This window comes from Mustelus asterias, chromosome 2, assembly GCF_964213995.1.
Source record: "Mustelus asterias chromosome 2, sMusAst1.hap1.1, whole genome shotgun sequence".
Classification (NCBI taxonomy): domain Eukaryota; kingdom Metazoa; phylum Chordata; class Chondrichthyes; order Carcharhiniformes; family Triakidae; genus Mustelus; species Mustelus asterias.
In genome coordinates, this window is record NC_135802.1 from 125,588,290 (window position 1) to 125,604,949 (window position 16,660).

The following is a 16,660-nucleotide window of genomic DNA, read 5'->3' on the forward strand; positions in this document are numbered from 1 at the left end:
AGAGCTCCAACTGAACATAATATCCATACAGGATGAATTACATGGATTCTGTATGATTCCAAAGTCAAGTGGACAACATATTAAGATGGAGATTGATACTGGTGTTGCTGTATCTTTAATTCCTGAGACCACATACCAACAAAAGCTGAAGCTGATTGTGCTGTTAAAGGGTTACATCATGTTCAAAATAGAATTAAATGGAAAAACAGTGGAGTTACCTCTCCATGTGGTCCATGGTAATTTTCCAGCTCTATTTAGAAGACCATGGTTGGAGAAGATAAAACTTAACTGGAGTGCTGTCAACAGATTGGTCGATGTCAAGACAGAGCTACAGCACTTTCTGGATAAATACAAGAGTATATTCAGAGACACTTGGCTCAATGAAGGAAGTTCAAGTGAAACTCAAGATAAAGCCTAATAGTCAACCAAAAAGTCTCAAAGCAAGAATGGCGCCATATGCAATTCGTCCCAAGGTCAAAGAAGAGTTAGTATAAACTTGTTAACACTGGTGTGTTGGTTACAATGAATGACTGGGCTACCCCCATCATACCTGTCATGAAACTAGATGGTTCAGTTCCTATTTGTGGTGATTTTAAAACAACCATAAATTCAGTGTTGTGTGCTGATCAATATCTGCTTCCTTTAATTGAACATTTGTTTGCTGGGTTATCAGGTGGGCAGAAATTCTGCAAGACTGATCTTTCACAAGTATATTACAGATAAATGTAGCTGTTGAATCCAACCATTGCTTACCATCATGACTCATGAAGGTCTTTTTTGTTATAAAAGATTGCCTTTTGGAATAACACCCGCATTAGTCCTATTCCAAAGATATTCGGATCAGATTTTAAGTAGTCTCTGTTACCTGGATGATATTCTAATTTCAGCTTTGAGTGAACAAGAGCACTTGAATAATTTAGAAGCAGTATTAGAACGTCTTCAAGCACATGGTCTGCATATCAAGAAAGAAAGTGAGACTATTTCCAGATATAGGTCCAGTATTTAGATCACATTATTGATAGCAAAGATGTACATAAAGCACCTAAAAAGATGGATGCTATTTTAGAAGCACCACGTTCGACGAATGTGATATAATTGAGGTCTTTTCTAGGATTAGTAAATTATGGCAAATTTGTTCCTAATTTAGCTACATTATTGAAGCCTTTGTACAATTTACCGTGTGTGAAACAGTCATGGGACTGTGAGAAAGCATACAAGGATGTCAAAGATATTTTTCAGAAGTCTGATGTATTGGTTTATTTTAAGCCAAAGGTCCATTATTGCTTGCGCTTGCTTGCAATGCTTCACCTTATGGAGTAGAGGTGGTAGTTTCACATATGATGGCTTTGGGAGAAGACTGACCAATAGCTTTTGCTTCACGTATTCTGACTAATGCTGAATCCAACTATGTTCAGCTAGAAAAAGAAGCATTGCGTATAATCTTTGGTGTAAGTTGATTTCATCATTATTTGTTTGGTGTCATTTCACATTATTGAATGATCATTAGCCCTTAACTACTATCTTTGGGCCATATAAAGGCATACCTTCGTTAGCTAGTAGGAGATTGCAAAGATGGTCACTGCACATTCTTACGATATAAAGTATTGTCAACCAAAGTGCCATACTACTGCTGATGTATTATCACGCTTACCTTTACCTATTGAGCAGATGCTACCAACTAGTTTTGCTAATATTCTTTATTTTTCACTGGTAGGGTATTTGCCTGTGATAGCTTCTTAAGTCCAGAAACATCAGAAATTATCCCGTGATGGGGAAGATGATGGACATGATGTTGAAAGGAACGACAACCGGAATGCATCGTATACATCCTGAGTTGAAACTATATGTGTCAAGAAAGCTTGAGTTGACCGTCCAAGGTGGGTGGCTATTGTGGGGAATCTGAATGATCATTCTTGCTCGTGAGTATGGAAGAGTTCTTGAACAATTACATGAAAGACATCCTGATATGGTCTAGATGAAGGAATTAGCATGTAGTTATTTTTGGTGGCTGGGTCTGGATGCTCAGATTGAAGAAAAAATGGGACAGTGTCAACCCTGTGCGTAAATAGGAAATCCACCATTGTTGTCTCCTTTACACCTTTGGGAGTGACCTAAAATGCCATGGCAACGATTGCATGTAGATTTCGTGGGTCCGTTTGAGGGTTACATGTTCTTAGTCATAATTGACACACACTCAGAGTGGCCAGGAGTTGCTATCAGGACATCACTACAACTGAACAAACCATTGACAAACTTGACGAAATTTTTGCTAGACTTCGTAGGGATGATATTGGAATAGTGTAGGTTAGATGGGCTTTAGATTGGTTTCACTGGTCGGCGCAACATCGAGGGCCGAAGGGCCTGTACTGCGCTGTAATGTTCTATGTTCTATGTTCGTAAACTGGAACAGATTGTTAGCAATAATGGTTCACAATTTACATAGAAACATAGAAATTAGAAGCAATAGTAGGCCATTTGAGCTTGCTCCGCCATTCATTTTGATCATGGATGATCATGGGCGGCATGGTAGCACAGTGGTTAGCACTGCTGCTTCACAGCTCCATTGAACAAACCATTGACAAACCTGGGTTCGATTCCCGGCTTGGGTCACTGTCTGTGTGGAGTTTGCACATTCTCCTCATGTCTGCGTGGGTTTCCTCCGGGTGCTCCGGTTTCCTCCCACAGTCCAAAGATGTGCGGGTTAGGTTGATTAGCTATGCTACAAATTGCCCCTTAGTGTCCTGGAATGCGTAGATTAGAGGGATTAGCGGATTAAAATATGTAGTGATATGGGGGTAGGGCCTGGGTGGGATTGTGGTCGGTGCAGACTCGATGGGCCGAATGGCCTCTTTCTGTACTGTAGGGTTTCTATTTTTATGATTATCAAATTAAATATCCTGATCCCCCCCCTTTCCCCATGTCCCTTGATCCCTTTAGTCCCAAGAGCTATATCTAATTTCTTCTTGAAATCACACAATGTTTTGGCCTCAACTACATTCTGTGGTAGTGAATTCCACACATTCACCACCCTCTGGGTGAAGAAATTTCTCTTCACCTCAGTTCTAAAAGGGTTACCTCTTATCCTCAAACTATGACCCCGAGTTCTGGACTCTCCAACCATTGGGAACTTTCTTTCTGAATCTACCCTATCTAACCCTGTTAGAATTTTACAAGTTTTTGTGAGATCCCCTCTCACTCTTCTGAACTCCAGTGAATATAATCCTAACCGACTTGGTCCCTCCTCACATGACAGACCTGCCATCCCAGGAATCAGCCTGGTAAACCTTCACTGTACTCCCTCTATTGCAAGGGCACCCTTCCTCAGATAAGGACACCAAAACTGCACACAATACTCCAGTGTGGCCTCACCAATGCCCTACACAATTGCAGCAAAACAGCCCTATCCCTATACTCAAATCCTCTCGCTATGAAGGCCAACATACCATTCACCTTCTTTACTGCCTGCTGTACCTGCGTGCTTACTTTCAGCGACTGATGCTCGAGGACTCTAAGGTCTCGTTGAGTAGCTACCTCTCTCTATTTACAACCATTTGAGTAATAATCTGTCTTCCTATCATTGCTATCAAAGTGAATAACCTCACATTTATCCACATTATACTGCATCTGCCATGCACATGCCCACATACAGAGCCTGTCCAAATCAGACTGAAGCATCTCTGCATCCTCCTCACAGCTCACCCTCCCATCCAACTTTATATCATCTGCAAATTTGGAGATAATACATTTAGTTCCCTCTTCCGAATCATTAATATATAATGTAAACAGTTGGGGTCCTAGCAGACCCCTGCGGAACCCCATTAGTCACTGTCTGCCAATCAGAAAATGACCCATTTATGCCAACTCTTTGCTTCCTATCTGTTAACTAGCTTTCTATCCATTCAAGACATTACCTGCAGTCCCATTTGCTTTAACTGATTTTTCATCCATACCCAATGGAAGATTTGTACCATCTTTGAAACATTCTTTAAAAGCTTCAAGAGACCAAGGTTTGTTAACATGTCGTGTAAATAGCTTTTTGCATCTTATAGAAACATCACTCATGTGACTACCCAGATTTTACCTGCACTACTACTCTTAAAGAGGAAGCTGAGAACTACGTTTGATTTGTTTATACATTCAGAAACTTCAAAGATAGTAGAGTGTCAACAACAATCTCAAGTTGCTAGATGAGAAATGAGGGCAAAACAATACTCATTTCAACAAGATTGAGCTCGTAATTACACCATGTGTGAGAAGTGGGTAAACAAAGTAAGAAGTCTCACAATACCAGGTTAAAGCCCAACAGGTTTATTTGGTAGCAAAAGCCACTAGCTTTCAGAGCGCTGCTCCTTCGTCAGGAACTTGGCTATCAGTCTCTGCTCAGTGACTCTGCGTTGTCATGTGTCGTGAAGGCCGCCTTGGAGAAGGCTTACCCGAAGATCAGAGGCCGAATGCCTGTGACCGCTGAAGTGTTCCCCAACAGGAAGAGAACAATCTTCATGCACAGGTTCGAACAAGACCTCTTCACCCACAGGACCGTCAACCGAAGCTATACACTAGATACATCGACGACATTTTCTTCCTTTGGACTCATGGTGAACAATCACTGAAACAACCATATGGTGACATCAACAAGTTCCATCAAACCATCAGACTCACCATGGACTACTCTCTGGAATCGGTTGCATTCTTGGACACACGCATCTCCCTCAAGGACGGTCACCTCAGCACTTCACTGTACCGCAAGCCCACGGATAACCTCACGATGCTCCACTTCTCCAGCTTCCACGTGAAACACGTTAAAGAAGCCATCCCCTACGGATAAGCCCTCTGTATACACAGGATCTGCTCAGATGAGGAGGATTGCAAAGACACCTCCAGACGCTAAAAGATGCCCTCATAAGAACAGGATATGGTGCTCGACTCATTGATCAATAGTTCCGACGCGCCACAGCGAAAAACCGCACCGACCTCCTTAGAAGACAAACACGGGACACGGTGGACAGAGTACCCTTCATCGTCCAGTACTTCCCCGGAGCGGAGAAGCTACGACATCTTCTCCAGAGCCTTCAACATGTCATTGGTGAAGACGAACATCTCGCCAAGGCCATGTGCATAACCCCACTTCTTGCCTTCAAACAACCGTACAACCTCAAACAGACCATTGTCCGCAGCAAACTACCTAGCCTTCAGGACAACAGTGACCACGACACCACACAACCCTGCCACAGCAACCTCTGCAAGACGTGCCGGATCATCGACACGGATGCCATCATCTCACGTGAAAACACCATCCACCAGGTGCACGGTACATACTCTTGCAACTCGGCCAACGTTGTCTACCTGATACGCTGCAGGAAAGGATATCCCAAGGCATGGTACATTGGGGAGACCATGCAGACGCTACGACAACGAATGAATGAACACCGCTCGACAATCACCAGGCAAGAGTGTTCTCTTCCTGTTGGGGAACACTTCAGCGGTCACGGGCATTCGGCCTCTGATCTTCGGGTAAGCGTTTTCCAAGGCAGCCTTCATGACACACGACAACGCAGAGTCGCTAAGCAGAGACTGATAGCCATGTTCCGCACACGTGAGGACGGCCTCAACCGGGCTCTTCGGTTCATGTCACACTATCTGTAACCCCCATGACTTGCCTGGGCTTGCAAAATCTCACTAACTTCCTGGCTGGAGACGATACACCTCTCTTTAACCTGTGCTTAACCCTCTCTCCACTCACATTGTCTGTACCTTTAAGACTTGATTACCTGTAAAGACTCGCATTCCAACCATTATTTTGTAAATTGAGTTCGTGTCTTTATATGCCCTGTTTGTGAATAGAACTCCCACTTACCTGATGAAGGAGCAGCGCTCCGAAAGCTAGTGGCTTTTGCTACCAAATAAACCTGTTGGACTTCAACCTGATGTTGTGAGACTTCTTATTGTGTTTACCCCAGTCCAACGCCGGCATCTCCACATCATGAGAAATGGGTACCAGACATAGTTTTAGCAAAAATTGATCCAATTTCTTACATGGTTCAAACCCAGGAATCAGCTTGGGTATATTGGACAGGAAGCAATTGGCAGACTTGTTAAATTAACACTTTGTATCAATTTTCAAAGTGGACAAAGAGGGGAAAAAAATCTTAAAATAAAAGTGGAAAGTTTAAATCACACGTGGCTTCCTGCAGGCTCAGGCAACGCCAGAGTTGTTAGAAATCATAGCAACCCTATAGTGCAGAAGGAAGCCATTCGGCCCACCAAGTCTGCACCGACAACAATCCCACCTAGGCCTTATTCCCGTAACCCTATAATTTAAACCGCTAATCCCTCTAACCTACGCATCCCAGGACACTAAGGGGCAATTTAGCATGGTCAATGCACTGAACCCGCACATCTTTGGACTTTGTTCAGGAGGCTTTGCTGGTTGGGTTGTCAAATGGTACAAAGGGAAATAAGGGAGGAATTTAATAGATTTAAGATGCTCTTTTGGAGAGTTGGTGCAAACTCGATGGGCCGAATGGCTTCCTTCTGTACTGTAGGGATTCTATGGATGATGCAGTTCTGGTTTATCGCTGCCGACCTCACCATCAGCACAGGAGTGTTCCACATCCATGCTGGCCAGTTGAATTGCTTTGTCCTCAAAGTTGGTGAGGACCTTCAGCTCTGTCATTCTTCTGCCTGTCTGGGATCTCTCACTCCTGTTGTGAGCCAACCTTTTTTGCATGAATACAGATGGAGAGAGTATAAGCAGGGCGCGTGCCAGCGTAGATAATTATGATGCATGTGTGGATGATGATTGGGACCAGCAAGGTGATGAGGACCGGACCCACAGAGGAGTTGAAGATGTGTGTGAGAGAGCAAGTGGTGGTGTCCTTTGAGCTGCCAGTGAGTAAGATCCCTATTATATTAGGGTAATTAAAGTCTCCTATCATCGGTATCCTTTAGTTTTCGCATCGCTCTGTAATTTTCTCCTCTATCTTTCCCACTAGTTGATGGCTTACAAGATACACCCAGTTGTGTAATGGTACCTCGATTGTTTCTTAACTCTGACACCCCCCTCACTATCAACAGCACCAGCAAACTACCCCACAAAATAATGTCCCAGCTTTTGAGTTGCAACTTGTCAGATCTGTATACATTCCACTGCTCCCAGAATCAGTCTCAATGTCTCAGGAATCTAAAGCTCTTCTCCTTTGGCATCTCTCCAGCCAAGCATTTATCTAGTCTACTGTTCTATTCAGCCATGGACCGGGAAAATCCAAAGACTTTTGAGGTCCTGCTTGCTAGTCTCCTTCCTAGGTCCCTAAGCTCCACCTGTAAGACCGTATCCCTTTTTCTACCTATGTTGCTGGTATCAATAATAGTCTAATAGAGCTATGGCATGACACCACAATCTCATAGAATGTGCATCCTGTTCCATGTGGGAAACATGTGTAGGAAATGTCATTAGCTGGAGAAGCTTGAGTCCCCACTTTTGGAGCTTGAACAGCTGGCATCATTGCAGTACATCCTAGAGCTGAGAGGTATGGGTATAGCAAGTTTCTAGAGGTGGAACCCCACATCTTAAGGGTGTGCAGGCAGAGGGAAATGGATGACTGCTAGGCAGTTAAGGAGAACCCGGCAGATGATGCAGGAGTCCCCTGTGTACATCTTCCTTTCCAACTGGTACTTAGTCCTGAATACTGACAGAAGTGATGGTTCTGCTGGGAAGTGCAGTCATCGCCAAGTCCGTGGTACCAGTTGTACGGGGATGGGGGCTTATGGATGTAGATAAGGAAAGCAATAGTAATAGAGGATTCTATCGTTAGAGGAACAGTTGGGCATTTGAGGCCAAAATATCATTCCAAAATAGTTTGTACTCTTCTTGATGTCAGGGTCATGGTCCATATCAGGGCTTGCACTTTCATCTTTAGTTTCTAAAAACTCTAGTTCAAACGTTTTTCATGATTATTTTAAGCAAGTACTAGGGTGGCACGGTGGCACAGTGGTTAGCACTGCTGCCTCACAGTGCCAGGGACCTGCGTTCAATTCCAGCGTCGGGTCACTGTCTGTGTGGAGTTTGCACTTTCTCCCTATGTCTGCATGGGTTTCCTCCAGGTGCTCCGGTTTCCTCCCATAGACCAAAGATGTGAGGGTTAGGTTGATTGGCCATGCTAAATTGACCCTAGTGTCAGTGGATTAGCAGGGTAAATATGTGAGGTTACGGAACTGGGCCTGGGTGGGATTGTGGTCGGTGCAGACTCGATGGGCTGAATGGCCTCCTACTGTACTGTAAAGGTTCTATGATATCTGAAAAATTTCAAAACTTCACTAAAGTAACATTTACATTTTTTAAAAACAGAAATAAGTTTCCATGTACTTTTCGGGTTTCTAGCTTTTTTGTCTTCTATAAGCATTGCAAACTGCATTAAGCCCATGGGCCTTTTAATCTCAAATATCAGTCTTGCCTAAATGGTGGCTCCATTTTGCAGATGTGAGCATATGACCTAGGCTGACACTTCAATACTGCATTGAGAGATTGCTGCAGTGTCAGAGATGTGGTATTTCAGATACACTAAGACTACATCAAATTCATCCTTCAACCAATATTAATAAGTTCTCATTGCTGTTTATGGGATCTTGCAGTCTATAAATCGGCTGCCACATTATATTACAACCATAACCACACTAAAATTACTTCATTGATTGTCATTACTTTAGCATGCCCCAAGGTTATAAAAGACACAATATAAATGCAGAGTTTTAAAACAGAATAATGAACAATTCCAGCAAAATTCAATTTTTCAAGCACTGTTAAAAATTCAAGAATACATTTTTTGAAGAAGAAAATCAAATTTGGCTTCAGTCATTGTAAATTTGTGGTCCTGAATTCCTACATTTTTGTGCACGGTTGTTATAGTAATACTGGGCGGCACAGTAGCACAGTGGTTAGCACTGCTGCTTCACAGCTCCAGGGTCCCGGGTTCGATTCCCGGCTCGGGTCACTGTCTGTGTGGAGTTTGCACATTCTCCTCGTGTCTGCGTGGGTTTCCTCCGGGTGCTCCCGTTTCCTCCCACAGTCCAAAGATGTGCGGGTTAGGTTGATTGGCCAGGTTAAAAATTGCCCCTTAGAGTCCTGGGATGTGTAGGTTAGAGGAATTAGCGGGTAAATATGTGGGGGTAGGGCCTGGGTGGGATTGTGGTCGGTGCAGACTCGATGGGCCGAATGGCCTCCTTCTGCACTGTAGGGTTTCTATGATTTCTATGATTTCTTAGTCGAAACGCAAAAAATGCAATGATAACACTTGCTTCTAACCCTTTAAAGCCGCCATCAAATTCTCTGAATTGGTGGCATGAATAACCTAGGTCTGCCCCATTTTGTCCTTTTAAAAAAGCATACAATTTCCTCTCACAAACACAATTTCCCATCCTGAATTATCAGTAAGACCACAAAAGATCCAATAGTCTATTAAAATAATTGGTAATACCTTGGATTTAGCAGTTTTCCATTTGCTTGAAGATACCACCATAACAGAATGAAGCAGGGTTGTTTTTGCTTCTGTATACATCATTTTTTTGTACTTTTGCACTGAATTGAGAAGACCAAGTACAGCTTTTGTTGGTAGACTGAGTGGATTAGGATTGTTAGGGCTGACAGGCCAAGTAGCATACGCAGAGACTTTTTTATCCATTTGTTGCATATGTAAAGGCTTGCGTTTTGTTAGGTAACACCAACTAAAACTGGTTGAAGTTTTCAAAGTTGGAAGTGATGCACGTTGTACATCTCGTGTACTTGTGACTGGAAAGGGAGCTCCTACTTGCATTTGGCCTTGTTTGCTTGCTGGCTGCATTTGGTCATTACTCAATGGTGACTTATTATCCTGCGTATTAGTGAGTGTCTTCGATAGGGTGGTATATGTTTGAGGGGAATTAGAGCATAAAGTTATAGGTGACTTTTGAATAATGGTGCTGGAAGTGGATTGAGAATGTTTTGAACTTCCAGACTCCAAAACATCTCTTGCAACTAACGGATGTTTACCGTGGCATGATACTGTCAACTCATGAAGGGGCTCTGTTGGTGAGCTGTTGAGTTCTAAGGCTTGAGGACTGTTTTTCAGTTTATCTTGTTGCTCAACAGGCAATAAACTTTCAATTTCATCTGTTGTGCAAAACTGCCTCATTAACATGGGCTTAAGTTTATTAGTTTCAACAGATTTCATGCTGTGTAACTGTACTGGTGTTATATTACCAGCACTTGCAGATCCATTTTCATCTTTAACCCGTTTCTGGTGTTTTTCCATTGCAATATCTAAACTGTTTGCAGGAGACAGCATACGTTTACTAGTTCCTGTTGTCTCTTGTGCAAGTAAACCACCTGATGGTGTTTTCAAACCACTCAGTACAAGTGAACTTCTGCTTTCATCATGGGAATTACAATATTCAGAAATGGCAGACATCTTCATTTTAGAGTTTATTCGACTTTGCTGGACGTCCAGATAGTCCTTTGATCCTGAAGTGGCTGAATTTACTGAATCATCAAGTTTACAAATCATTACAGCTGACTGGCTTGTTTGGTCTTGTGTGACCAAAATTTGTGGTAACGTTGTAAGGGAAGAGGTGTTATAAACAGGTTTCTTACTTTGGATTCCAACAGGCATGACCAGAGAAGCTACAGCAGGTGACTTGCCGGAATGGACATGCTGGAATGGAGGAAGCAAATGCAAATTTGAGATGATCTCTGACGACTGGGATGAAATATTTGAAACACGTGATCCAAGAGAAACAGGAATAGACAGGGCTGGCAGTTGGGATTTAACATCAGGAAGCAAACATGGCTGACAAGGTTGTTTCTGAACAAGTTGAAGCTGATATTTAGGAGCAAATATATTGCCTTGAGTTACAGAAGGAAGAGTTATAACTGGATAAAGTTCCTGTTGGACTATGTGTGTTGTTGCTATTTTTGTTGATGGTGTTTTTAGGTTTCCTTGTGTAACTGGACAGGACATTGGTTTCTGACTAGGTGGTGCCTGGACTAAAGTTGGTTTAATATGGACTTGATTGTTCACATTTGCATCTTGCATTGAAGACTGTGGGTCATGCTGCACTGTTTGTTGAACTTGTGCTGTGCAAGACAATTGATGCTGTGAAGTTAAAAACGATATAGGAGATGATCTATGAGATAAAGAGTTTTTGAGTTGTGGCAGGGCAGCCACCTGCAGAGTCAGATTTTGTTGAAATAAATTAGAAGGCAAAATTGGAGGTTGAGAAATGTCTGGACCAATACTCAAAGACATTTGTCGTAAAAGAGGACCTCTTCTTCTTTCAATAAGTGACACAGAGCCAGAAGCTACTATTCCAGAAGCCATGGTTGAAATCATTTCCATCGAAACTTTAGGCAATGTAGATCTTGAAGTAGATATGATACTACAATCAAATGATTTGCTACGAATTCCTGCAGTGGCCTCCACAGATGGTAGGAGACAACCACTCTGTTCAGATACAGCACGTCTCATTTCTCTGGAATGTAGATTGGGAACACCAAGTGTATTTGAGCAATTAACCAGTGTCAGCTCAGATGATTTACAAATTGCTTCCACTTTAGAAGGATTCTCAGTCCTCGAAACATCCTCCTTATCAAAACTTGAACAAGATAAACTGCTGTCCCGACTAAAAGTCCTCGACATTGTTGAATCAAAGCTGGACTCAGCAGATGAATGTTCCATCTCAGCCAAGCGAATTCTTTTCTTTTTAGGTGGGAGTTTCTCTGTTGGCAGTTTTGAAAGTGTCTCACTACGTTGAGGCCAATGAAATGCTTCTGTCATTTTTTCCTGCTCATTTCCTTGTATGCCCAGTTCCTGGTCTGGTTCTTCTGTGACCAAAATCTCAGGAACTTGGATGTTACGTTGACGCACCAGTCTTAACTGCTGTAGAGGAGTGCAGTCTACAAGTGATGATCTTGAAGTTTCAAATGTTGGTGCTCTCAATGTCCCAGAAGTTTTAGATTGTTGTTGGCAACCTGTGAATTGGCAACAAGAGTCTTCTTCACCACTAGCAAATACAGAAAGCTGCGCTGTTTCATTGGGAGTTTTGTTTTCTTGCACAGGAGAAATTCTGTCAACAGATTCAGATTGCTCAAATGAACTGGGCCTACTCAAAGAATTTGTGTGTTGAATTACTGACACTCCACTGCTGGTCCTATTTAACTCTCCCTTTTCTTGCAATGGATAGTGGAATGGTTTTGTTTGAATTTCATTACCAAAAGACACTGTAGGCTCCAGGGGATGGTCCAGGCTACCTGCCCGGAAGTGCTGTCCTTGTAAACGCTTTGTATTGACACCTGCCTGTTTGGTATCACCACTAGCATTGCTTCTGTAGGGCATATGAGATTCAGTAACATTTATCTTCTGATCTGATAAAGATTGCTTATTAATTGTTTTTTCCCCAGTATCTTCACTGGTTAATACTTCATCATCATCACCAATACTTTTAATTTTTCTCCTTTTCCTCATCTTAGGTGGTTGCTGGAGCACACGTGTTGTTCCTAGTACTCTGTAATGTAGCAACTGTGGTGGCATGTTCCGTGATACTGCTTCATGTTCTGAATCTTTTGTGATTGCTGGTTTAAGTTTTGGCCCATGGAGCTCTGAACAGTAGAATTTCTTGTGATTTTCAAAGTTCTCCAGCTTTCTATATCTGTTTCTGCAAGTTTCACATTCATACATTGACCCCCGTCCTTGTGTTTTTTTTATTTTTTCCTGCATACGCAACCCATGCTCAAATGACTTACTTCTTGGCATCAAAAGCCCAGCTATGTTACTGCCATAACAGCCCTCATCCATAGAACGTGTGGAAGCAAAGCTCTGCCCTTCATTAGTAGATTGATCCTCTACTGCAGTCTGCCTAACAAGAGTTCGGGGATGAGCAAGTTGTAGATGTGTAAGTGGCCCAGGAACAAAGACATCATCACTAAACGAAGCACCAATTTTATCATCAAATGACTGGCTCTCTCGGAGTGGATATGCTGCAGATAATGTATTTGCAGGTTTAGCAGAGTATGCTGGAGTAGCCGGCATTGAATTACTTCGAGTAATTGGTAAACAATCAAGGGAAGGAAAAGGAGGAGGGACTGATAAAAGAAACACTTGCTTTGACTTGTCAGTAGGTGTGAAGGGGGACTTGGGTATATCAGAACTGGAGCTTGTTCTTCTTCCAGAATGAAGGGGCCGTAGATCAAACTGGAATGAATCTTTGAATGTATATGGTTTTGGTGAGTCTATACTCCCTCTCCTCGAAAGAGATGTTCTTCTAGGTTTTACACTATCCAGCTGTTTATCATCCACTACTGCTTCATTATCTGATATCAACTTGGAAATACGTTCTTCGAGTGTTTTCGTTGCTATCTGTGTACGCATAGCAGTTGTTAATTTTGGTGGCTTTTCAACTGAGCTCATCTCTAGAACAGTGGCCATAACATGGTTGCTATGAGGTGGACAAGGTAAACTACACTTGGTGGGATCAACTTCAGTAGTGGACACCGATTTAATGTAAGGACTTAGTGGACTCATCTGCTGATCTGCACTCTCTGAACGAGAAAAATACCCAGAGTCTGTGCTCCCTAAACTTCGTGGGCTCAAATGATACTTTCCTTGCTGCTGACAAAAGTCAGTGGCCTGCTGTCTTTGAAGCTGTGCATGTGTAGTCACCGACTGAAGCTTTTCTTCTTCTGGTGGGTTCATTTCTACTTGCTGCTTGTGTTCGGTATTTTGCTTCTTCAGTGAACTCATCCAAGCAGATGTTGACTCCATTTTGGCAGTATGTGGATTTGTTTGCTGCTCTGCAGTGGCTAGTTCTGGAACTGTGCCTGTCAGCTTTGGACTATCAGCCCTTAAGGGGGAAATATTCACAGGGTAGACCACGACTTTGGGTAAAGCAGCTGTAACTTTTGGTTCAGAGGATTGATTCAGCGTAGCACTTTCATAAGTATCATAACTAAGAGTTTTATTTACGAGTTTGTCAGGTGGCTTGAGACTCCTAGGAAACGTTGGTGTTTCTGAATAGGACACATTGACAGTTATTTGTGCAGCTTCCAGTTCAAAGTGCTTTTGATCAAAAGATTTCTCTTCAGGTGTGGATTCAGCTTCACTTTCACCACTTTCCTCTACATCTGAATGATTACTAAGTGCTCGATCAGATTCCTGTGACACAGATGTACTGCTGCTCTCTGATCTCAAAACAAGGCCAAGTTTGATAGCATGTGCATGGGACTTTTTGTGCTTATATAAATTACTTTTAGTCTTAAATGAAAATCCACAAGTAACACAAGGGTAGGGTCGTTCACCAGTATGTGATCGAATGTGTTTTTGCAGAACACTAGGCTTTGCACAAGCTCGATTACAATATCCACAAATATACTTCCCTTGCTTTTTAGGTTTCTGGTCCTTAAGTGGAATATCAGACATTTGGTCTGTTGCAGGGTTGACAACTGATGTCACATGAAGCTGTTTATAACCAGATCCAACTTGAACACAATTAGACAGATTAGCAGCCATTGACTGATTCGGATGAACTATAAGCTGACTTTGATGCAGTCCATGTGATATGACAGCATTCTGAGAATGACCTAAAGAAGTCATGTACGTTGGCTGAAAATTGTGTTGTTCTTTGCTCTGCAGGTGTGTTGGTGATCCATTAAACCTCTGAGATAAGGCATGGTGTTTATTTTGTTGTGCAACTTGTGAAACAAGTCGAGTTTGCTGGTAGTGTAGATGAGATGTAGCCTGATCCTCTGGTTGCTCTCCCTTCCCTGATTTGGACGCAATCTGATTAACATTTGAATAGTACTGTGGGGCTGTAGTAAATTCAGATTTACATACCGAAGTTTGAATTTGGGTCTGTGCAGTAATTGTTGATATTCCACTTGACTCTTGTCCCTGGGTTCCAACAGTGCTGTCTAATTTTCTTGATTCTTGTTCAGCTACTGAAAATGTTACCTTTGAAAGAGTTTTTAGCTCTGGTTCCATGGCTTTCAATAAAACATCAAAAGCAGTACTTGCATAAGGAGAGCTCCCATTTGGACTGCAACTATTGCTCTCAGCTTTAATGATCCAATGTTCACGTAGTAAAGAAAGATGTTGAATCTGATGTTGTGGATGCTTGTGGGATAGTGAAGGAGATTTTTCTGACACTAACAATTGTAATGTTGCATCAGTTTCTAGTTGTTGGGCTCCCCAATTTGAGGATCTGCTAGATGACTCAACTGAATGCTGAGCTGTCACAAGCGTCCTCGGTGTTGACCTAACAGTTCTAGCTTCCGTTGCCTCATACACAAGGTTTAGGTCTTGTGAACATTCTTGCTCAATTTCTCTTTCTCTCTCAAGCCCTCCATTTTGTATAAGCAAGTGCTCATTTTCTAATAGTTTAGAAGTAGTTGGAATAGCTTCAACAGAAAAGGCTGCCTCCACATTTTGTTGATCATTACAACACTTTAATGGGGTTTTCACTGGTGATTTGGGGATTTTCTTTGTCACGTTTTCAGCCACAACTTTCTTCCGTTTTACACCTTTAACTGTATTCGGTTTTCCTTTTCGTCGAGAGCCATGGGATTCTACTAAAAGAAAATTGAGAAATCAATTTATTTTGTTTTTACAGCAGCATTTACACAAGTGTTAAAGTTGCAGGGACATTCTGAAAAACACAGTCTTCATTACTTGAACTTTTAACTCTGTACAAGAGTTGATTTTATAAAAAGCTCATCCGCCAGGACCATGAATTAGGAAATTGTGGGCATACTGTCATGGTTTCTTATATTAACTTTAGAAGAAAGATTATTTGATACACAGCTGTAATGTCCTGAAATGCACTCCCAGCAGGTGAGACTTTGTATAAAGAGTGCAATTTCATACGATCAGCTCAATAATCTTTAATTCAGTGTGTCAAATGATATGAAATTGTGAGTGAAATTATATTTTGAACTACTACAAGGATAATGGGAGAGAAACCTGTAAAATAATAATGGGGGTGTAAATAATAATAATGTGAATGGCCTCTTTCTGTACTGTAGGGTTCCATGATTTCTATGATGATTTCTATGACTACAGTTAATCATATTTACATGATAAATGATGTACAAAAAGCATTTCCTTTCAAGACAATGGGGAGAAAGTGGTTTGCAAAGTGGAATTTCACAGACTTGAATTAATTCCCCAGGACAGGCAGTGTTGTGGAGCTGCTACCTATATAGCTTGCATGGCTTCCCACAATGATATTGATGAAGAACACCATGCAAACGATCCAGGTAGTGAGCATGGTGCTACAACATAAATCTGGATCAGACCACTTCACCCCCATTATTATTTTACAGGTTTCTCTCCCATTATCCTTGTAGTAGTTCAAAAAATAACTTGACTCACAATTTCATATCATTTGACACACTGAATTAAAGATTATTGAGCTGATCTTATGAAATTGCACTCTTTGTACAAAGTCTCACCTGCTGGGGGTGCATTTCAGGACATTACAGCTGCGTATCAAATAATCTTTCTTCTAAAGTTAATATAAGAAACCATGACAGTATGCCCACAATTCATGGTCCTGGCAGATGAGCTTTTTATAAAATCAACTCTTGTACAGAGTTAAAAGTTCAAGGAATGAAGACTGTGTTTTTCAGAATCTAGAATTA

The 16,660-nt window shown here is 41.9% G+C and overlaps 1 protein-coding gene across 7 annotated transcripts in view; it reads right to left on the reverse strand.

The window, feature by feature from the left end:
• The window catches only part of hivep1 (HIVEP zinc finger 1), a 326,912-nt gene that overhangs the window by 85,105 nt on the left and 225,147 nt on the right, over window positions 1-16,660 (reverse strand). For 6 of the 7 annotated variants that reach the window (XM_078241026.1, XM_078241018.1, XM_078241051.1 and 3 more), the window contains one exon: window positions 9,471-15,589. In XM_078241026.1, the coding sequence (XP_078097152.1) occupies window positions 9,471-15,589 (6,119 nt within the window). The remainder of the gene's footprint in view (window positions 1-9,470; window positions 15,590-16,660) is intronic. The other variant, XM_078241037.1, reaches the window with a different exon arrangement.